This window comes from Vigna unguiculata, chromosome 9 (genome assembly GCF_037176805.1).
Source record: "Vigna unguiculata cultivar grain cowpea cultivar isolate G323 ecotype 2 chromosome 9, ASM3717680v1, whole genome shotgun sequence".
Taxonomy (NCBI): Eukaryota; Viridiplantae; Streptophyta; class Magnoliopsida; order Fabales; family Fabaceae; genus Vigna; species Vigna unguiculata.
In genome coordinates this window covers 32,065,757-32,089,714 of record NC_140800.1, presented here as the reverse complement: position 1 = coordinate 32,089,714, position 23,958 = coordinate 32,065,757, and the positions used below count along the sequence as shown (strand labels likewise).

General features: G+C 31.6%; 1 protein-coding gene and 1 long non-coding RNA gene across 21 annotated transcripts; both read right to left on the bottom strand.

The window, feature by feature from the left end:
• Nucleotides 1-3,951: 3,951 nt before the first annotated feature.
• LOC114164459 (toll/interleukin-1 receptor-like protein) lies at nucleotides 3,952-9,861 on the bottom strand. 19 transcript variants are annotated; one of them, XR_014984703.1, is made up of 7 exons: nucleotides 9,694-9,852; nucleotides 8,012-9,307; nucleotides 7,755-7,839; nucleotides 6,503-7,664; nucleotides 6,245-6,380; nucleotides 5,437-5,522; nucleotides 3,952-4,131 (listed from the first exon to the last, which is right to left on the bottom strand). XR_014984703.1 is itself a non-coding variant. In XM_028049141.2 (5 exons), the coding sequence occupies exons 2-5, from the start codon at nucleotides 8,497-8,499 to the stop codon at nucleotides 4,063-4,065; spliced, it is 744 nt and encodes a 247-aa protein (XP_027904942.2). In that variant the 5' UTR covers nucleotides 8,500-9,307; nucleotides 9,694-9,852; the 3' UTR covers nucleotides 3,952-4,062. The 19 variants fall into 19 exon arrangements, 2 of the variants coding, with proteins under 2 accessions (XP_027904942.2, XP_027904935.2); XR_014984706.1 differs by having other exon boundaries at nucleotides 3,952-5,548; nucleotides 6,503-6,590; nucleotides 6,733-7,664; XR_014984712.1 differs by having other exon boundaries at nucleotides 3,952-5,548; nucleotides 6,503-6,590; nucleotides 7,563-7,664.
• Nucleotides 9,862-10,801: 940 nt separating this feature from the next.
• On the bottom strand, nucleotides 10,802-14,247 carry LOC146883903 (uncharacterized). 2 transcript variants are annotated; one of them, XR_014984355.1, is made up of 8 exons: nucleotides 13,718-14,247; nucleotides 13,549-13,579; nucleotides 13,404-13,434; nucleotides 13,275-13,305; nucleotides 13,149-13,181; nucleotides 12,802-12,860; nucleotides 11,944-12,033; nucleotides 10,802-10,996 (listed from the first exon to the last, which is right to left on the bottom strand). It is a non-coding gene; the product is annotated as an uncharacterized LOC146883903 (long non-coding RNA). The 2 variants fall into 2 exon arrangements; XR_014984354.1 differs by lacking the exon at nucleotides 13,149-13,181.
• Between the last annotated feature and the right edge of the window lie 9,711 nt (nucleotides 14,248-23,958).

Sequence of the window (23,958 nt, the reverse complement as noted above, 5' to 3'; positions counted from 1 at the left end):
ACTTTATACTGAAAATCTCTTTATTATCTGTCATCTCTTAACTTAATTTCAAATTTAGTCTCATATATTATTTTTAAATATGGAATCGTATTTGATAAAAAAAAAGATCATGTTTAGAAGTTTGTTTTTAAATTAATTTTCAGGTATTGTTATGTGAATATTTGTGTATCATCAATAAATTCAAAAGTCATCTCTTAAACGTGAGTTTTAAAATAAGTGATAGAAAAAGTCAAGAATTTTATGAAAGCTGATGATTATGATTTATAATTATATAATAGAGTTAAAATATTTTGAAGGACATTTTAACTGAATCGCTCTGATTTTGAAATTATTTAAATAACTGATTTCATCTTTTTATGATTTGACAAAAAAATTCTTGTGATTGTGGAAATTGTTTATGATTAGTTAATTTAAAATTATAAATATATGACGACTAAATTGAAAAAATGCAATGATTTGTGATTTTTTATGTTCAAATGAAAGTGTGAAATAAATTAAAATAAATAAGTATATTTAATAAAAGGTTAACCTATGTTTTACCTAATTATGTAATTTTGGCATTGTTTAGTGTTTAATAAAGAGAATGAGAATAAATATAAGTAAATATGAAAGTTCTTTTAGTTAAGAGTTGGGCTCTAAATCGAAGAGAAAAAATAATATTAGTTTGATTTAAAGTTAATAGTACTTTAAGTCAACAAATTTAAAAGTTTTTAAGTCTTGAAATTCTAGTTTACAGAATTTTACATCATATATTTCTAAGTCTAATATGTAATTATATAATTATCCAAAAATATAATAAATATAATATAAGATATCCCTAGATCATAAAAATATGTTGATAAAATAAAAGACCTTCTTAAGAGTCTTGGGTTCAGTTTCTGGGTCCAATAACTGTTGTATATTTAAAATACTCTGATCAATCTAGACTCTTCTTCTGCCTCTAAATCTATAACTATATATAAAAATGATTCTCTTTTTTGTATTATTCATACTATAATTTTTACCCGTGCAACACACGGGTTTATTAAAAAAAATCATGAGTTTATTAAAATAAATTTATTGGTATGAAACTTGAAAGACATGTTGGAAAATCATGAGTTTATTATTAGTTTGAATATTTTATCATTAATATTTTTGTTTGTTATTATTATAGTAGAGATAACATTTCTTCCCAAATAATTAACTTTAAATCTTGTATCATTACAAAAATTATTTGTTTAATTAATGTTTCTTAAAAGCATGATAGAGTTTTCAATTTAATATTATGATTGGGAATCCCTGAGCATTTAATATTTTTGAGAAACTCTAAAGTAAAATACTCACCTTGAATTTTTTGATTTTCATCACATTGGTAAGGAGCATTTGAACTTAAATAAGTTTGTTCTTCACCATGTATCAAAGATAGAATGAAGTCATTTACTTATTCAATAGAGTCAATTGTTATAGCCCCATTACAAACGATTCATGATATTCTTAATAGACCAGGATAAACAAAGTTTACTAAAAAAATTAAAGGTGTTTCAGATTCTTGAATTAAAAGATCCAGTGTTATACAAATATTGTCTTCACCATTTTCATTCAAATCAATACCTCCATCTCCAATTTGTAGATTTCAATCCGTAAATTCTTTTATAGTTCTTGCACTTTGATTTGAAATTGTAGTCTTAATCTCATTTTTTTTTGAAGTTTTAGAACTGTGCAATGTTGTCACAAATCATAGTAGTATATTGATATCCTCACAATATCAAATCTTAATTCCTTTTTTACGACAAAATTTGTTTGAAATCAACTTCCAACACCAAAACTTTCTCACCAAATAGTCTTTCAACATTATCTTCATTTTTAGTTCTAATTATATCTATCAAGGTTTTACCAAAAGCTTTAAAACATAACTTGTTCATTAAAACATAACTCATCTTAACAAAAAATACTTTGTGGCCCTTTATATGCGGGTTGGTGAGCCAACTCGGCTCACCACGGGTTCAACTGGGTAAGCCGGGTTCTAGGTGGATTAGGTCAAAAATCAACCCGTATTAAAATTTGTAAAAAAAATTTAACCCAATCCAGCCCGAACCCATGGTGGACCGGGTTGACTCGCATATTCCAATCTATCTTGACATCTCTATGAAAAATAGACTATATAAAACTACATATGATATGTCATCTATAAAAATGTAAAAATATAAAGGTTAAACAATACAAAAAAATAGTAAAGGATCTATAACTACAAACAATATCAAGTATAAAAATTAAATTTGATAAAAATATAAAGATTGGATATCTGGTTAACCTGTTTAGTGGAATCATCATATTTTAGTACAAATTTATATTTCAAACTCTTATTTAGGGTGTTTACCTTAAAATAACATAAATAGTTTAATGATTAAATTTATAATATTGTATTATTATCAATTTTTAAGGTTTAATTGGAATTATCATTAAATATTTTAAAAATTGATTTAATGTTATGTAATGTGTTAAGTTTAGAATATATTAAATAAATAAATAATTTTGGTGTAAAAAAATATTATATATTAATCATAATAAATAATATATATAAAATCATGTATATTGATTATTATAATTAATGGTAATTTGAAGTATTTTATTTGAATTATCATTGTATGGCTGACATTCAAAATAATTATCGATAAAGTTCATGAATGTGCATTTGGTCAAATGAGCGAATTATTAAAGAAATTTAAATTTATCAAAATACAATTTGCTTATTAATATAATAAATTAATTAATTTGTGTTTAGATAAAGATTGAATTGTAGTATAATATCATTAATAAAGTGTATGTGTATGAATACAATTTGCTCATTAATATAATAAATCAATTGATTTGTGTTTAGATAAAGATTGAATTGCAGTATAGTATTATTAATAAAGTGTATGTGTATGAAGTATATGTATTCAAATATTGTTTGTATAATGATTGTATTTTAGGTATATAAATAAATAATTATAATAATTAAATAATTTTAATTCTTATCTTTATAATTCTTTCTCAATAAAAAATAAATATAAAAAAACTTAAAATATAATTGAATAAATCATAAACATAATGAAATAGATAAGAATTTTAAAACAAACAATATTATAATTCATTTATAATAAAATATTACCAAATAAAAAGTATGTATTTAAAAGTGGTTTTTATTAAATCGTTGAATTGATTATCGATATTTATTCCTAACAAAGTTTACTTAAATACGATGGATTAAAAGTATAATATTATAAAAACATAATTTAGTTTATATATATATATATATATATATATATATATATTTATTGCTAAAAGGTCAAATTAAAAATATTACAATTCATATTTTAAATGAAGTACACTAAACAGTAAAAAAATTATCACTACAAAAAAAATTATTTTTAATGGGGGTTATATTTGATATTTTTGGGGGTTTTAACCTCCACTAATGGGTTTACCCAGGGTTTGGAATTCCCTTAGAAGAACTAACGTCGCTATTAGATTACCGAAGGTTTTTAGCAACCCCTGGAAAAACACAACTTGCTTGGGGTTTTCGAAACCCCCGCTACTGCTTGGGGTTTCCGAAACCCCTACTACTGCCAGAGGTTTACAAAACCCCCACTATTGCTAGAGGTTTTCAAAACCCCCATTATTACCAGGAGTTTTCAAAACCCTCGCTACTGCCAGAGATTTCTAAAACCTCCGCTATTGTTAGGGGTTTCTAAACCCCCGCTACTGTTAGGGGTTTCTAAACCCCACTACTGCCAGGGGTTTTCAAAACATCCGCTAATGCCTACAATTTAAAAACTCCAATATTGTTTGTTTGTTTGTTTCGTATTTTTTAATAATACATAAATCCTGAAATAAAAGAAAAATTATAAAAGGAAAAGATTTTAATGTTTTGGTAATTATAATTTGTGCGTATAACATTTATAAAAGGGACAAAGAACAAAGTCTACAATATGACAGTGTAAAAGTTAAAATTAATAAGTCATTACAATGTTATTTGTTTTAAATAAGAAAAATAAACATAATGAAAAATTAAATAACATCCTTCTAATGCAGTACTTGATATTATGAACACTTCCTTGACCAGATGATACCTTGTGGCTCAACAAAGTTCATAACTTCTTTTGCAAACATCTGCAAAGAAAGATTGTTTAAGAACAATTCTTTATAACAATTACTTCAACAAAGAATAATCATGAATGAAACAAGTCATATAAATGAAACATGCATATGCAAACCTGCTCAGATAAAATGCTGCTACAGACCAAGAACAACATCAAAATCTAGATATCATGTGGCATCAAACAAGTCAGATGTTGGTAGCATGTATTTAATTGATGGTTGGAGCAATTTAATCAGAAAAATAGAAGTGCAGAATGCCAATTGAATTGATGGAAACTTGCAGGAGAATAGATGTAAGTGTTAACCAGTGTGCACAAAAGTTTATCCTGACCAATTCTAAAATGCAGAACAACTTAGTAAATGGATTAAGGCCCAACTGCAATGGATGTGGGGGAACATGAATGCTATGTAGATGTATAACGTGAAAACAAAATGCTAGGTTTTGAACTGAGAACAAAAATGCTTATATGATGTGGGAACTACAACAAAAATAATGTAGAAATCTGATGCAAATGCAACCTAAAGCAATGCAAAATTGAATGATGCAATATCTAAAACTAAATGCCAAATCTGGATGTTTTAACTCAGCTACATGTGCACACAAACTCTAGATAGAATTGATATTCAAATTACAACAACAAAATAAATCATCCCATATTCACTTCAGGCATTTTAACTCAGCAACATACCTAATTTAATTCAAATCCATATGCAATGCAGTTGTGTTAAGATAAATGAATGGAAAATGAATTGATGGAAAAGCACTTATAATGATAGCTAATCATTGTAATGCATAATGGCTAAGATGGATGCATGAATGGAAATAAGAAAATGATGCTACACTGGATGAGATTATGTGAATTATGTGAGCATTAAACCTGAGTAACACAACAACAAATCAGCCTAAAACATATATGTGACAACATTAAAGTAAGCACCTAGCAGCAGCAAGACAATTCAATTATGCATGAAACCAGGTTGCTACATTAAACCCATCTGTGACAGCAATGGTCAAAACGTGAATGCAGAATCAGAATTGTGCAATAATAAATGTAGCTAATTCCTAATGTAATGAGTGCAATGCTAATTGAAATTGTACACGAATTCAATTGGAAGCAAAGAAATCAGACTTGTGACAATAGCAAGATCTCAAATTAAATTCATATCAGACCAAGTTATATACAATTTATGTAGGGTACATATCTGAAAGCAAGTATCTAAGTCAATTTGCTGATCTTAAAATATGAAAGTACTTTTATCAGTAAACATAAGAACTACCATAGATTATCTAAGTATAGAGCATTCAAGGTAGATTACCTCAGCAACCACAACTTCATTCTCAATAGGATTCATTTAGCAGGTTGAATAAACCATTCTTCCACCAATTTTGAGTAAAGACTTACCTGAGAATAAACCATTCTTCCAAAATCTTCCTAAACAAAGATCAGCATATCACAAACCATAGTTCATTTCCATTCGCTAAGGCAATTACGAGTAGGTTTTCTAACTCCAGTAATTTGTCTCCAAAAGTTTTTAGAATGAGGAAAAAAAGAAATTAGTTTAAAATGATAATATGAGATTATTGCTTGGTGTAAAAATGTGTCAGTTATATGATGATGGCAGAGAAACCCACCAAAAAAATTACTTAGATAGCTAGTTTTAATTACTTGATAAGGTTGTCTATATCAAAATTAGTGGTGACATCACTTTATCCGATGCATGCATTTGTCAATGATAGGGATCCTAAATGAGATTTGATCATATAGGTGTTATGTTAAGCAGAATTTCTAATATTTTCTGAAGAAAATAGCTAGGTTGGGTTGCTGAGACTTAGGAATATATATTCATTCTCAATATAAGATAGGTCATGCATGGAGCTGAGTCGCTAGAAGAAATTGACTAATGAGTAGTGATTTTTCAATATTCGATTCTCCAAATACCTACTTAATACTTATCATCTATCTCCCACTTTCCCACTTCCTGACAAGTTATATCATGTATCATACCTATACTTTTTTTTCCTCAACTTATCTTCACAAATAAGTTTTAGGTGAAAGCACACAAATAAGGTAACTCTTTTCTTTATGTTTATTCTGACATATCTCTATGAAGGTAGAAATTTTACCTATGCTTTCTAACTGACAAGAATGATACATTTTTTTCTGAGTACATTACTTTTTTTCCTCTAGAGAACGAATTGCATCTTGCAAACAAGTAAGAATTCCCTCTGCAGCTATTTTTGTCACCTCACTTGGATCTGGCTGAAATGATTAACATAATTTAGATTCATATAATATGATTCTATGCAAGTCAAAAACTATGATTCTATGCAACCTCTAGAAGGAAACAAAAACTGAAAACACAAAAAATGGAAGATCATAACCTTTTCTTCTTGACTCTCCAGCCACTAAATTGTTTTATTCAAGTCATCAATGGCCCACTCCTTCACTTTCGAAGGCTCAAAGCATTTCCTAGAAATATCAAAGCCTTTTCCTTGGAATACGCACCAAAATAAAAGTCTATACTCTATAGCAGATTTAATTGTTTGCAAATGAAATAAAGGTTATTCAGAGTCTCAAGTATGTGACTTATAAAACATCTTGTTAGATTTACCTTTGATTTAATGGAGGTTGTTGACTTTGAAGGTTGTTCTCTATCGACACGCTTTGGTGACTTTTTGGGTACATATGGTATTTTATTTGTACTCAACAATAATAGGGTTCACATAAAGATAAAATAGATGTGAAATTGGATGGAGATGGCAGTATTGGGGCAGGGGAAGGAGCTTGACAAGAACTATCTCATAAAGACATGTTGTAATACTGACCATTATTTTCAAAGCTTCATTATTACATTGAGCATCCATTTAAGTAGTGTGTATATATCAAGATGGATGAAAAAACGGCTTTAGAAAAACAAAAAAAAGTGTTTTAACTTTTGAGTATTTTAAGAAATAATTAGACAGAGATAATATCATTTAAATCATCAATAGATGATCGCATTGTCTCTTGAAATTGCAATTTTGTTCCAAAATATATAATTTTATTTTTCTATACACTTTCCTAGAAAAAGAGTAAAGATATAAGAACTGCAACCAGTTGCTCCTGATTGGACTTGAAATCATCTCGCAGGCGCTGTAGATCAGGAAAATGTGAGAAAATCATATTATCAATGTTAAGGTTGCAAACTGCGGGATTAGACTATCCTTCAACTATTCAGCGCAAGAAAAAAAACATGTAAGATTAGCCAGACCAGTTTTGATACATCCACACTATATACTCAAGAAATAACTAAAGAAAGCATCACTAGGGATAAAATGTACTTGAATAAGGTTTCTCTAGATATAGTTAGGTTATTTTAAATGAAAAAACAAAAATAAATGTTACCAATCCTCTATCTCTGTACGTGAGAGCTTGTAGCTCTTGTAGGAATATAGTTTCTACCTGGGAAGTAAGTGACTTGATCACTTTCTCTGCTGCTTTGCATTTGGCACTTTCTTCATTTGCAATTGCTTGAAGTTGGGCTTTCCGTGTAAGGTTTTCCACCTGAAGGGCGACAAAACATTCATCAGCCTCACTATAAATGAATGAACACGAGATTTCATCAATCTTTTTATGGTGTTCCTCGATTCTTACCCATCCTTTACATTGGTTTCTGCATCTAGGAGGCAATTTTTCCAAAACATCTTCAATAATGTCCTTAAGTAATTCAGAGTCAGTCCTAGCATATGAAAAGGAAAACAAAGAATTACATCATGAAAACATAACTACACAACTATCATGAAAGGTGTTGCACCACAACAGTATGCTTAATCTAGAAAGGAATTAGGTAAACTTAATCCAACACAAAATAATGTCTGACTAATTTGCACACTCTCAATTCATTTTGTTACCTATAACTTTGAGAGCTCCATCCAGCTAAGTTGGCTGCTTGAGTGAGAGCAGTTTTCCATTTTATGCAGTTGGGTTCTCCTTCATGTTTTACAAAGCTCTCCATAAACCTCCCATTTTGGTTCCTGACATGGGATGGATCTGTGTTGTAGAACACTGGTATTACAATCTGTCCCAACTCTTTCTTGCAATCCATAATCTTTATGAGTTCATTCAAGCACCACTTTGAGGAAGCAAAATTCTTTGAAAACACAACAATAGATACACGAGAATCTTCAATGGCTTTCATGAGTGCTGCTGAGATTTCATCACCCTTTTCAATATCTTCATCTACATAGGTTTCCACTTTCTTTTGCATCAAAGCCTCATAAAGATGGGTGTTGAAGTTCTTGTGTGTGTCTTTACCTCGATAGCTTATAAAAACATCATATTTTTTTGTACAAGAGTTAGAGGAAGATGGAACAACACTCATAATTCTCTGCTCAACCATCTTGCACCTGCAATGAGTATAACACTACAATTGAAGAGATAGAAAATGTTTTTATACTTCCCTTTGTTCTTGACACTTCTCCTCAACATGAGCATAGATAGAAGAGAAAACCAGAAGATACCAAATTAACCATATCCATTATTTCTATTCAGAGGTAAAATTGAAAACAGATCACATTTCTTATGGGAGAGAATGAAACAAAGATTCTTTACCTGAGCACAAGAAATTCTGAGATGCAAGAGAGAATAACTAGACTCTTTTACAACAATTAAAGAACTAGAAAAATGAATGTAAATAAAATGTCCATGTGATGCAAATTTCTGAGAAGTATCGTAAAAGGGTTCCAAGTGGGGTCCATTGGTTCAACATTGCTTTGAGAAAGTGTTTCATGTCTCTTCACTTTTGACCAGCACAAGCTTGAGTATGCAATATTTTTGCTGTGAATAAAATTTAGGACTGTTTATACGAAGAGCTATTTATATCTAAATTATATATAAAAAATACAAGATGATACATTTATTCTAACAAATAATATAGTAATATTTTATCTAAATTATTTATTTATTTATTCAATCACATTAAATATCTAATGTAATAATTAAATATTAACTTTTTTAACAAAGATTATACAACAGTAAACATTTTTCTTCATTCATTCATTCTACTCTAATAACCCTCGTCGCGCACCAACATCATCAACCGCGTCTTCACCACGTCCAATGGTTTCGTAAGAGATGCTGAAATCATCCTCGTGAGCACCTCACACAGAACGCTCTGAAATCGATCGGAAATGGTTCTTCTCCATTTTCTGCATACGTTTTTGAAAATTTTGGTCAAGCCATAGATCCGAACGAAAGGAAAAGAAATGAAAACACCTAGCGAAGACGCAAAATTGATGCACACGATTTCAAAAATCTCACCCAAACCCTAAATTTGAGCGAAAGGCGAAAGCGAAAGAATATGCGTCAACGAAAACATTGAATGAAGTATTCTTATTGAAAATAAAATGAATACAGATGGTGCAGGATAACCAACAAAATTACCCGTTAATAAAAAATAATTATTTTGTAGTGAAGCCACAACTCCTAGGCACGAAGGATGAAAGCAAAAGACGAAATTGAAATCGAAAAAAAATGAAATCAGAAAGAACGAAAATGAAATCGAAAGCCACTTGAGCGAAGAACACAAGCCTACTTCTTCCTACCAGCGAGCACCTTCTTCCTTCCCCTTGAGCGAAAAAAGTTTCATGAACCACTGAGAAAGAGAAAAGGTTCTGGGCAAAGAGAAAAATTTCTATCCAAATTCAAATTTTAAAAATTATAAAATAAAGAGAATAATTTTACTGGGGTTCTCCCAAAACCCCAAATACTTAGGATTTATAAAACCTCTCCTCAGATATATTTTAATGGAGGTTATTATAACCCCAAATAATAAATTCCATGTAAAATCATATATTTTTGTAGTGTATATATGTAAGTCTTCTTGTTTAAAATATATTTCTCTCAATTCTTTTTATATTTTGTTGAGAATTATTTACTTAACTTTGTTATATTAATTAAAATATTGATATAATTATTTAATATTATTTTTATTTTTCTTCAAAATGTGTGTACTTTGAAATTTGCTATTTTCTGATTTTGAAAAAAATATTATTTAGTAAAAATCATGTATTTAATAATGGTAATAATAATTGAACAAAATATGATTAAATAATGTAAATAATAAAAAATCAAAATAATTAATGGAAACTGTTTTTAACAATTCATATAAGTAATGGTTGCAAATATATGGATTCAAATAATTTCAGATTATTTAAATTCAAAAATAGAATAATCCAATTTAGAAATATATGGATTAAAGAAATTTAAAGGTAATTAAAGAAATTTAAAATAATTAATAGAATTAATTGATTAATTTGTGAAAGATCTTTAAGAGTAATTTATTACAAATATATGAACATAAAATTTTTAAACCATTTCAAATAAGAGGTTTTAACAAAACTTTTCCCTCAACAATCAAAATCTAGTAATAATCCAAAATAAAAAGGCAAGGACTAAAGCTTCTTTCCTTATATTTTTATTTAAATTTTTATATTTAAAATAGACTCTCTTTCTTTTTTTCTTTTTTTTTTTTTACCTTTTTCCATACTTTTCCTTCCTCTTGAACTTCTCTCATTCGATTTGGCTTCACATTCGTACTTTACATCAAAATTTGTACTAACAAAAAAAATTGAAACTCAATATGCAGAAATCCAAGTTTTATTTAGCAAAGGAAGGAAAGAAAGAGTAAAGGATTATATACATATTGAAAGAATAACGACTTTATACGATTGAATCAAAAACTATTATAGAGTTCGTAGACTTATCACATAAGGTTAAAACCTCCTTTATGTGTGATTGCAAATCCATACCTTCTACCGTTTCACAGTCAACTTTACATATCCAACATCACTCCATGCTAAAAGTCTTCCTTCTCCTCAAATTATCAAAATATGTTCCTGAAAAGAAAATCAACATTAACATAAATAAAACAAAATATTAAAAAATAAACAATCTGTTGAGTATTGAAACCAATTCTCCCAAAACTTTCATATTATATCTACTAAACTTCACTTTTTAACACTTGTATGATAATAATTGCAAATACAAAAATGAGTATAAGTAGTTAAAACTTATATGTTAAAAATCAAGTATCATTAGGAAATCCAAGAACAAACTTATGACTTGACTTTTGCCTTCTGCGAAGGATTCAAACCTAAACTACATGTTCAACTGCTCTAATCTTCAACTCTTTTCTCCAACTTCAACCTCATTGGTTTGTCCAATTTCCATGTTTGGCAAGTTGTTGTTATAAAAGCATAAATTTGAACAAAGTAGAGATGTACATATAAATGAGTTAAGAACGGTACCATAGATGTGAATGCAATAATTGAAATTCAAATTTTGAATTCAAAAACATTTTGAATAAGCAATTTTGATTTCTGTCAGGTTTTTGCTAGATTAGTACGAAAAAAACAATAAAAAATTAAAAGTAAAATAATTTTGGGTGCAAGAGAGAATTAGAGGAGTAATTTTGGGTGTGTGATCAAATTTAAAAAACAAATAGCCACCATTTTCACTGGAGCAATTTCAACATGTAAAATTCCAGAGACAAAATCAGTCTGATCTTGTACACAAAGATTTGCCAAATATATTTACAAAGATAGGAGTTAATATGGAGCAATAAAGGAGCTCAAGAATATATGATACTAATGAGTTGATGGATATGAATGAAAAATCCATTCAGATATAAAAAAAAACAATGAAGTTAACATTCATTTAAAACAAAGATAAATAGAACCAACAAACACTCAAACAGACAATCAGAGAAGACAAAAAAACCCAAAAATTAACCATTAAAGTTTCATTTTACTCTTCAACTCCATCTTTTGATAGCAGGACTAACCTCCAAAAAAACAAATCTTTGCCTGCCAACACTAATAGTAAGTATCAAAAGTTACCCATCAATCAACCAAATAAAATTGCATATAATTACCTGCACATCAAAAATGCAAAACTCATCAAAAGGTTGCAAACCAAATAGAAAAGGAAAAGTAGGTGTGTGTGTGTGTTTATATTTACAAAAAGAAAAAAGAATTATAAATTTTAACTTAAAAAAATATATAAATATTTTCATTATCATTATTTTTATACTCAATAATCCTCTAAATTTAACTTCAAATTACAAATATAAGTAATTTTATAAATGAATGAATATTAATAATGTAGATAACAACTTTAAAATGACAATCCATTTATAATAAAATATTCCAAATCAATAAACATGTTTATTTTGAAAGTCAATAATTTCTTTTAAAATATATTAATTATATAAAAAAAATTATTATTAACTTTTTCACGTTTTGACTACGGTACATACTCTTTAAGAACTATTTGTCAAACATAAGTATTTTAGAGTTAGATTCAACATATATAACTTACATAAGGAATTAAATTATTTGGAATATTATATTACAGTTATTAAATTAGATAACATGCTCTAATTAACTTCCTCTCAAATTCATAGCCTAAAGTTGGTAAGAAATACAGAGAACAAAGTTATGGATTACTGGGAAAACAAATCGAAGACATAGAAAAAACTCAATATTTGTAATGTATGTGTTGATATCAGTTTTAGAATTATATAATCTCATTCATATGCAATATTATCCTAGATTACGAAATCTTATTTGAAATTAAACAATTACTGTTTTAAATTATTGGATTTAAGATTATATTTTGAAAGAAAAATTCAAAAACTAACCATTTCCTCGTCAACTTCATCTTAGAGCACCAATAATCTAAAAAAATAATAATTCTTGCCTGTCAACACCAACATTTAGCATCAAAACTGCATTGATAAAAAAGAAGAAAGAAGACATACAACATTACATACAGGTGGTAGAAGCATAAATGATTCACAAAAAATTCAGATTTGGGAGAAGAAGAAAAAAAATCGCGAGAAGAAGAAAAGCTTGTACCTTTATCTTGTTCTTCAAACATTTCACCAATTTGACAGAAATAAATCATCCATCAGAGAAAAAAAACATAAAAAAGTATTTATATCTAGGAGAAGGAGAAAATATTCGTGGGAAGAATAAAAACTTATACATTTATTGCGTTCTTGAACAATTCATCCATATCCTAGAATACATGCATTCATTAGAGAAAAAAACAAAAAATTATTAAGATCTGGGAGAAGAAGAAAAGATCCGCGAGAAGAACAAAAGCTTCTACCTTTATTGTGTTCCTCAACCCGTTCATCCATCTGACAGAAAGCATTCATTCATCAGAGAAAAATAACATAAAAAAGTATTCAGATCTGGAAAAGAAAAAAAAATCGCAAGAAGAACGAAAAGCTTCGACCTTTATTGTGTTATTGGAATAGTTCATCCGTCTGCTAGAAAACATTCGTTCATCAGAGACAAAAAAACATAAAAAAATATTCAGATCTGGGAGAAGAACAAAAGATCCGCGAGAAGAACAACGCAAGAAGAACAAAAGTTTCAACCTTTATTGTGTTCTTGACACATTTCATCTATCTGCCAAAAATCATTCATTCATTAGAGACAAAAAAACATAAAAAAGTATTCAAAGTATTCAGATCTTGGAGAAGAAGAAAATATCTGCGAGAAGAACAAATATGGTAGAAGAACGAAAAATATCAGAAAAGTTTTTACCTTTTTTATGTTCTTGACGGTGCTCATGAATCTGAGAGCAAAACATCACTCTAAACCAGAAATAAAAGATCCGCGAGAAGGAATAGGAGAGTGTGATTCGAAGAAGATATGAGATTGAAATGGTAGGGTTTCATGCGGCACAGAACTGGGGAGGGTTTGAGTCGCAAGAGACGTCGAGAGGGTTTGAGGCGGCAGAGATGTCGAATGTGTCTGAGAAGGAAGAGAGGTGGAGAGCGTTAGAGGTGGAGGTCGAATGCGTTTGAGAAGGAAGAGAGGTGGAGAACGTTAGAGGTGGAGGTCGAATGCGTTTAAGAAGGAAGAGAGGTGGACAATGTTAGAGGTGGAAGAGAGGTGGACAGCGTTTGTGGAGGAAGAGCGAGAGAGAGCGTCTGAGGCGACGACAAAGAGGTGGCTAGGGTTTGAGGAGGCAGAGAAGTGGTGAGTGCGAAAAATAGGGTAGGGTTCGAGAGAGGGAAGGTGAAGAGAGCAGAAAAAAGTGAGTGTGGTGGAAAGTGAGAAAGAGGGCTTGAGAATTGATAAGAAGATGACATGTGTCCAAATTACTTTAAGAGGTAAAAAAATTTTGAAATCTGAAATTGAAGAATTGCTGAAAAGATGACACGTGTAACATTTTGCTTTTTGTGATACCTTCAATTGTATTATAGATAGATTTCATAATTCCAACTTACTTTACCCTTTACAAGTAATTATTTGTTAATTTTTTTAAAATGAACAATTATTTTTACAAGTTTTTATAAAACTATTTACTTATCTCCTTCTTTTTTCTCCTATTCATTAACAGTTATTTTTTCATAATGGCAAAAAAACTCTTTTGACTTTGATTAGGGTAGAAATCCTACATGATACATTTTTCCTTTTGACCGGCCACACCTCCTTTATGTTAATAATTGAGTTTTTAATAAAAATTGTGCTTTTAAAATTTTCACCTTTTAATATCAAAGACCTAGTTGTTAATTTTTGTTAATTTTCAAAAAAGAGATTAACTCAATCACTAAAATAAATCACAAATAAAAAAGGTTTAAGATTTAAAACACACCTCCCTTGAAATCCACAAGGACAAACACCTCCTTTGAGTCTCACAAAGGATGAAGAAACCTCTCTTAAATCACACAAGAGAGGAAGAAACATTTTCCTTGAATCACACAAAGAATAAACACCTCCTTTGAATCACCCAAAGGATGCTTCTCCTAGCAACAACAACACCACTCAATCACTCAAGATCTTACTTGATAAAAGTTATCGCTTTACCCACACTAGGTTTTTCAAAACCTTTTAGTAAATCAACCCGCTTTTACTTAGAAATACAAAATGAAGTATGAAGAACAATATATGTGGAAATCTAATATATTTTGTGTGAATTGCAACACTTTTTGGAATAATGGCAGCTTGAGCTCCAAAGTTGTAACTGAGCGTTGAAAGGCAGTTAGAGCAGAATTCCAGTTTGGCTTTCACAATTGAGCAGTAAATGTTGGTGCTTAAGCCATGAAGGAAATATTCATAACAAAGAAACCTTGAGCACTATATTTAGGAGGTGAACCATGGAGGAAACCTCTAGTGCTAACCATCACAAAAGGGGCTTAAGCTAAAAGAAAAGTCGACATGGAAGGAAACCTCAGGTATTGATCACCATGATAAGAGCTTAAAGCCTTAAAATTCTATAAAAGCGTAGTTATGCTCTGTTTATTGTATGCAATTTTTAGCTTTTTCTCTAGAATTTCTTTAGAACATTTCTCTAGTAATTATTAAACACTTTTGTAAAAGATATGAGGGAGGAACAACAACTCCTAGTTCTTGGGTTAGATTCATTATGAGCAATTGAATTTTATTGTGTTGGGATTGAAACTAGGAGCCATCATCTTCAATTTTGATAAACTTGGGTGATCCAATTGATTATGAAAAAAATTTAAGGATGGAAAAATGGGATACAAATGAATTCAATTTTAGATAATAAATTCCTCGCGACTCATGTCATTCTCCAATCAAATTACTTTTCGCAGAACAACTTAAAAAATAGTCAATTGAATCAAAGAAGAGGATAAAGAAACATTCTAGACTCTTAGATGTCACTCTAGATCCATCGACAATAGTAACAATAATATTCGCATAAAAAAGTGAAGGAAAATAAAATAATTTTTGCACATGTTATACTTAGCATTAAAGATGGTTTTCATTAATTAATTTTTCAGACTCATGCCTTGAAAATTCGAACTACGCTTCATTAGAAATTTTGAATTATAATTTTTCAGATTTAAAAACATGGGTAAATTTCTTTTTTTTTTTTTGGAAAGACATGTAAAGAATATTGATTTTTCTATGTAAAATTTATTCTCTTTTAGTATGTGACCATTGAGGATGTCCACTCCCACCATCACATCCTCCTCGAATGTTTTGACCCAACAATTTTATGGTGTGTTTGGATGAGGCAGTTTAAGATAATAATTCATTTATTTGAAGAATTTGAAATTTTTTTAAGGAAAATGATATGTTTAGATGAATAAATTGAAAGAAAATTGAAATTGAAGAATTTTAAGAAAGTATTTCAAATAACTAAAATAGTGAAATTTGAAATACATTAAAAAAAAGAAAATTGAAATTTTCCAAGGTGTGAAATTGTTCATCGATTAACACAAAAAAAAAACTCTAAGGGTCCAAAAGGTCCAATTGGCCCACGCCAAAGATCGAGTCGTCTCGGGCCAAGCCGAAGGTCGAGTTGGACCGGCTTGGGGCCAAATCGAGTTGGACCAAGCTGGATGTCCATTGGGACGAGTTGAGTCGGGTCGGCCTGGATCGGATCAAAGGTCGAGTCGAGAAGGGCAGAGCCAAAGGTCAAGCCCGTCTAAGACAGGTCGAAGGTTGAGCCGAAACAACCCGATCAGGTCGAAGATCGGGTCGGGCCAAATCAGGTCGAAGGTCGAGTCAGGCTAAAGGTTAACTTGGATCAAAAGTCAAGACTAGTCGTACTGCATTGAATGTTAAGCTAAATTAAGTTAGACTCATAAAATTTAATTTGTTGTAAAATAGAAATTAAATATTTTACACCAAACAAGAAAATTTAAATTTAAAATATTTCAATTATTTCATCCAAAATACTTATTTAAGAAATGAAAAAAAATTAAGTGCAAGTAATTCAATTATTAAATATTTTAATTTCTTAAAATTGTTGAAATCCAACGTCCAAAGATAAAGATAAGAAAATCAAATTAAATTGAGGTTAAGTTTCAAATTTTTTAAATTAAAAATGTTTATTACAGTATAAAAGTCAAACATACTAATGTGCCACATTTTTATGATTAAATGAAGATATTTTTCTTTTATTATGAATGCCTTCTACTTAACATTTATATAGTATTTATAAATTGACAAAAATAGTATCTCATCAATTGTATGCAAATACGTCATTTTGTGACTTCTTAAAATCATGATTTTTAGTAAAATAAATAAATTAAATGTTGTGTGTGACCTTATAATCTGAAAATCAAAAGTACTTGTAGTATACCTAAAGAAAGAGTTATTCTAAAGTTTCATTGAATACCAAAAAAGTAAAAAAAAAAAAAAAAAAAAAAAGTTAAAGCTGAACCTACATTAAAAGTGTAGGGTGTGAATGGACTCTAACTTGAGTTGGGTGTAATGAGCAACTCTAACCCAATTTCCCTTGAGTTGGGAGTAACACTTGAAATAAAGGATGGTTCATTTGATAGTTGGGCCATACTTGCTTAAATTTGTTTATTTTATAAGAAAACATTTGGCCATGTTTATTTGATACTTCATTTTATTTTAAGTAATGATATTGGGATAGTTGCAAGCATACTATATTGTCTGTTACTTTTATTTTTAGTCCATACAATAAAAATTTAATTTATATATACTATTATAATAATTTATGTCATCTATAATTATATATAAAAGCACAAAAAGTCAAATGTTTTCATGTTTTATTTTACTTTCTATGATTACACTCACTTTTAATTTTATTTTAGAAATCATCTAATCTTATTTTTTTACTTTTTCCTTTTAAAAGTATAGACAAGCATGAGTTCTAATCTTTTAAGGAAATTCTGTGGTGTTAAACATAAATTCTTATTACATTTATGCATAGATAAGCTTTATAGTGTATATTTATTAAATTAAATTCAAGTACAGAGTCCAATTGCAAGGCTAAAGAATAAGGCCTAAAGAATAAGCTGATAGGTAAACAACAGAACAAGAAGGAACATTTTTTGCTCCTGCACTCCGATAATTTCACCTTGCACCCCCCATGGGGTGATGAAATGACAAAAATGTGCTTATCTTCTCACTTCATCTTTTTCCCGATGGTAGTTTCTCTTTCTGTAAGTGTAGTTCCTTTCGCTCAAAGCCAACAAATCCTTCCTCCAATTGGAAGATGAATTTATATTCCAAATTATAGTACATTCTATAATATAAATTGTATTTTAAATTATTTCATAATACAAATTTATATTTTGAATCGTATAATTTGAAACATCCAAAAGTATTGATTTTAACGTTTCAGAGTGTATAATTCAATCTGGAGCATCTCATAATTAGGCAATTTGAAACTTAAACCGTAGAATAAATTTGGAATTTTCAAATTTGTAAGGTGCTTGTTAAAATTACGGAGATGTAAAAAGAAAGGCTTAAACCTTGGGTGGAATTTCGAGCCTCTTGGCAATGAAAAGATTAATGTGGGAAGGCTCTTTCTTCCTGCACCTCCATATTTTCTTCCTGCACCCCATATTCTTAGAAAATGGCTTAACAATGCTAAATTAAAAAGTATTAAAAATCTTAATTTTTTTCCTTCCATCAAAACAACGTCCCATCTCCATTGATGTGTCTGCACTTCCATTTCTGGAAATAAAAACCAGACCACCACATTCAATTAAGAACAATATTATTACTCTCTTTTTGTCATGTATAAAACTAAAATAAATTGTTTCCTACTACAATATAACACAACTAAGCCTATATCGACATATCAAACATCGGAATTTTATGTTTGCAAAATGCAAATCTGAAACAGTATAATCCGTAATGAGTTTTTTGGATTTATAATATATTTCGAATTGTTAAATTTGTAATATATTTTGGGTTAGTTAACATACAGAAATCTGCAACGTGATTTCGAAACCGGAAATATTTCAGATTTTACGATATCGGAATACAAAATTTTTAATGAATCGTAAAATCTAGAATGCTTTTTATCTAACTATGGAATGTGTGTTTGAAAAAATTCACACAATATGCAACGTAATTCACTATGACATTTTTTATTGACGGAGAATGAACTATATAGTTAATTACAAATCAAATATTAATAAAGCAAACTAAATCTTAATCTAATCTAATTTTATCTAGTATATCATATTATTCAAACTAAATCTTAGATACTTCAACTAACTAAAATAATAACTAACTTAAAATTAATATATCAAATATAAAATATCCTATCACTTTGCTAAATAAAAACAACTTCATAATTTAAAGCATAACTTAAAGATTATCTAACAAAATTAAAGATTATCCAACAAAACTCTCTCGTAATCTTAAATTTTTTTCTTTTCTCATCCCGAACAATCTTTTATCTCTGTAATCGACTTGCTTTCTTCTTTGACTGACTTGATCTTCTCTTTGAACGACTTCATCTTAACCTTGGCTGACTTACCCTTTGCTGGGTTCTTTATTCTCTCTATGGCCAACTTGTCATTAACTGAATTCCTCTGAATAGGTCGAGCTCTCGTTAAGAGATCGGACAATTGCCACTTCTCAACTTGCACCTCCAATACAACTCTCAGATCCTTCTCGGCACACAACTGCTCTTCTTGTTCAAGATCTGAGCTATCCACAATCGACACTGAGCTATCTGAGCTATCTAGACGTTCTACCGAGCTACATAGGCTCCCTACTAAGCTTTCTGAGATGTTCACTTGCTCCCCTGAATGATTTGGGCACTCCACTTGCTCCACCAACTTAATCAAGCAATTTGGACTTCCCACCGAGCTAACTAAGTTGGCCTCATGCTTTTTCGGGCTATTTGAGATTTCCGAATTCTCTGCCAAGCTTTTTGAGCTATCTGCACATCTTGATGACCTCTCCATGTTATTGGAATGATTTATGACACTCAACCTTCTTGCCGACTTATTCACTTGTTTGTGCTCGTCTCCCGAGCTACATCCCATCATCAACAACATTGATTCTTCTTCAACTTCTTCTGCAAGATTAGTTGTCTCTTCTCTTTCAGATAACACTACTTTAATTTGCTTACCGATCTCTTTCTTCACCACGCCGTTCCGAACGGATCCTACGTCGCTTTCACTGTCCACACGTTTCAAACACCTTTTCTACAAGATGCTCAACTCTAATTTGTACATCCGATTTTTCTTCATTTCTACCCAGGTTGCTAGCCGACCATGCTTGTCCTTCAAGTACAGTACCTGGTTTTTTATAAGAATTGGGTTTCCTTTCTCTACTATCTGAGCTATGCTTAAAATATTACTCTTTAGCTTAAAAACATAGTAGACATCCCTGATTTCTCCAACCCGTCCATCCTTATGCATGTGTCAGATTGTTCCACGCCCTTTTATCACCATCTTGGAATAATCTCCACATGACACTACTCCGACCTTTATCTGGATGAGTTCGCTGAAGAAACTCTCATCTCCACACATGTGATTGCTCGCTTCTATGTCCAGATACCAGACCAAGTTTAAACAACCTGGACTAAGCTCATCACCTGATCTCTTTTCCTTCACATGGCCTGAACGCAACTCGGCATCTGATTTACCGCTCTTGAGTTTGGCATTTGCGTTTTGCATCATCATTAAAATCCCTATCTCTTCCTCGCCGTCTTCCTCTGTGAGAAGATTTTTCTCCTTTTTTTTTCGATTGACAATATTTTGCTATATGACCGACCTTGCCACAGTTGTAGCAACTTGCCAATCTGCATTCTCTTGCGTAATGGTCGTACTTGCCACACCTGAAACATTCCACTTCTGACTTGGACCGATCTCCTTAGCCCTTTCTTGACCACGACCATGTCAATTATGTTGCCTAGTCTAATTTGTGCTCTCTTCAACATCATCTATCACGTCCACCCAGACCTTGTCCACCTCGACCTTGGTCACCTCGCCTTCTATCACTTCGTCCTCTGCCTCCAAGACCTCTGCTCCAAGTATTTCGAGTTTCATTCAAATCAAGTTGCACCTGTAATGCTTGATCACGCGGGTCGTGCTTCTTCCCTTTATTTTGTTCGTGGGCCTCCAATGACTCGCAAGTTCTTCCACTGTGAGAACTGACAGGTCCTTCGATGCTCTCAAAATCATTTATTAGTGATCTTAGGATTTTCTCCACAACCCGACTTGCTGACATTGGCTCTCCATTCTACCGAGGTTGTTTGCCACCTTCTATACTCGAGTTATACACTCAGTTATCTGCTATTTATCTTCCATATTCAACCCTTTAAACTCTCCTCTGAGAGCTTGAAGCTAGAATTGTCTGACCCGGTCGGTTCCTTTGTATTCAACCTGTAGAATATCCAATGCTTCCTTTGAAGATACAACATTTTCATTCTTCTCGAAGCCTGACTTGTCCACAACATTGTACAAAAAATATAAAGCCGACTTGTCTCTCGCTCACGTCTTCTTCAGCACGGTAATCTGGGTCGTTGTCTGATTTGCATCATCCACAAGTTCTTCGTACCCGGTCTCCACTAGATCCCAAATATCTTGGGATCCCAAAAGAGTCTTCATCTGTAGACACCAATTGTCATAATTGGTTTTCTTTGTCAATTGTGACTATAAGAACCGTGGAAATTAATTAATAAATGCGGGTAGTAGGAGCCTTTATGACATTTAATTTTGACATGTATGATGTGGAAAAGTATTAGCTCAATTGGTTGAGAGTACTTTATTGTGCAAAAAGTACTTGGGTTTGAGTCCTATGTATGCCAATTGTGTGTTATTTAATTTATTATTATTTTTAATAATATGCTTGATCCTGTTGAGTGATAATATAATCATAAAATTATATGAATTATCATGAAACATGAATTGGTTGAATGATTATGCATCAAATTAACTTTCTTTTTGCAAAACTTAGTTTTGGCACTGAAAGCAGCCACTAAATGGACCTTGAATGGTAATTAAACTTTAGTTAATGGCAATTTTCGTTTTAGTGCATTAATCTACCATTAAGGCGCCATTAAAAGGAAAATTTTGGGTGAGAAGAAAGGTTTTTGTGCTTACCATTGCTGCATAGTGAGAGGAGTACGAAATAGGAGAGTGTATTGTGAGGATTGAGTGAAGCAAGGAACTGAATTGAGAAGGAGTGCTAGGCGGCATAGTGATCAAGGAGGAACTCTAAAAAATCTCCAAGTTTAAGCAAAGGAACCAAGTTAGGGGAGTTCTACTCGTTAATGTTTATGTGCGTGAATAATTGTATGATTGATTGAGTATTTGGATGTCTGAATTAGATTAAAACTGTGCAATTTCACGTTTATGTAAATTTTCCAGAAACCGCCTAACGGACCTTCAAAGCCGCCAGGCGACCCATACCATTTATGCCTGTTTTTGGGTTCCATATGAGGAACCGCGTGGCAGTACGAGCCTGACCGTCAGGCGACACATGTATGCCAACCAAGTTTCTGGGTTTTTGAATGAAGGGTCTGGCGGTGATGATCAAACCGCCAGGCGACGCGAGTAGTATGTCTCGATTCTCATGTTTTTTTTTTGTTGGTTTTGGGATTAATTTTTTAATTGGGAACTGAGTGAGTTGTCAGTTGTTGGCTATTGGAAACTAAAACAATTGAATTCGCTTATGATTGGAAGTGAATTGGATAACATTTGATATGAACAAATTTTAAGGTTGGAAAAATTGGGGACTTTTATGATTAAAGTATAATTATAGTAAATTGACAATGGAACGATGTTGGATATAGTTAAGTTTGAACATTGGTGTTACGTGATCATGCTCACGTACGAAACAGTGAGGATAGGTAGAAGGAAGTACCAAGAAAACTATAGGAGGATATTCCAAGTGCAGAAATTCTGGGGAATTGCCTAAAACTGCATGCACCGCCTAGCGGCATCTCAGAGGCCTAGAGTTCTACATGGTTGTGGAAGTTACTAATGGTTTTGGACTTTTGGGGGGCCAGGTTCTTGCTACCTGTGGAATGGAAGTAGTAATCGGATAGAAGCTCTGGGATGATAGGTAGTAGTTAGAGGTGGGAATTATATGATTGGGATGGGAAAAGAATGTTAATGTAGTGCATTAGGAGTTGCACTGCAAGTGGGAAATAAGTGTGGTATAAACATTGTGGTATTGTTCATGATAAGATGTTGCTAGAGCAAATGTGAGTTGTAAAACTAATTGGAATTGCCAAGTTGGAAGAATGGTATAAATATGGTTATGTCATATAATATATGATGGAGACTTAGCTAATGATTGGGTAATTAGCAGATAACAAGGGCATAAAACTAACAGTGGCATATTGTGAATTGGCAAATATGGAAGGTTAAATAAGTTTCATTATTGGAAATCTTAGATTCACGAATATAAATGGTAATAAGGAGATTAGTGACAAGTGAATCAAGTGGATATGGAATTAGTTAACCTGGTAAAGTTCAATGCGGTGTTTGGTGCCTATGGAGAGTGTGCCAACGGATTTGGAATGTCAAAACCAATATTAGTCGTTGTACTGGTGTGGCGCCTGGCGGTAAATTCGACACCACCAGGTAATAGCATCAATATCAATGGGCTCCTGGAACACGTTTGCTTGGTTATGAGGGTGGTCCCACTAAACGATGACTGCAACGTTGGTGTTGTTAGAGGCGCTACGCGCCTGGCGGTATGTGTCCCCCACCAGGCGATCTAGAGGTGGGAAGCGCCTGATGCCTCGTGAGTAGCGCCAAGCGGTATTGCTGCAGCAAAATCATGTGTTGCTTGCTTTGTGGTGCGTGATCTACAAGGCTTCTATGGTAATTCAAAGGCAGACTTGCTGGTGTTCCTTGAGTTGTGGCTTGGAACGTATCCCTTGAGTTGTGGCTCGGGATAGGGGTTAAGCACGTGAATTCCTTGAGTTGTGGCTCGTAATGACATCTTTTGAGTTGTGGCTCGAGATGGCGAATGAACATGAGAAACTCTTGAGTTGTGGCTCGAGTTGGCGAGTGTTGCCGATGTGAGTGTACACGTTGTGGTGTGCACAGATGGGTCCAGTTAGATTGCCTTCC

Bases quoted from the DNA above. Each gene is read 5' to 3' on its own strand.
- LOC114164459 (XM_028049134.2), bottom strand. From the start codon at position 8,499: ATGGTTGAGCAGAGAATTATGAGTGTTGTTCCATCTTCCTCTAACTCT. The intron at 7,840-8,011 runs GTAACAAAATGA...TTCATATGCTAG, and splicing joins TGGAGCTCTCAAAGTTATAG to GACTGACTCTGAATTACTTA. The intron at 7,665-7,754 runs GTAAGAATCGAG...GTCGCCCTTCAG, and splicing joins GAAACCAATGTAAAGGATGG to GTGGAAAACCTTACACGGAA.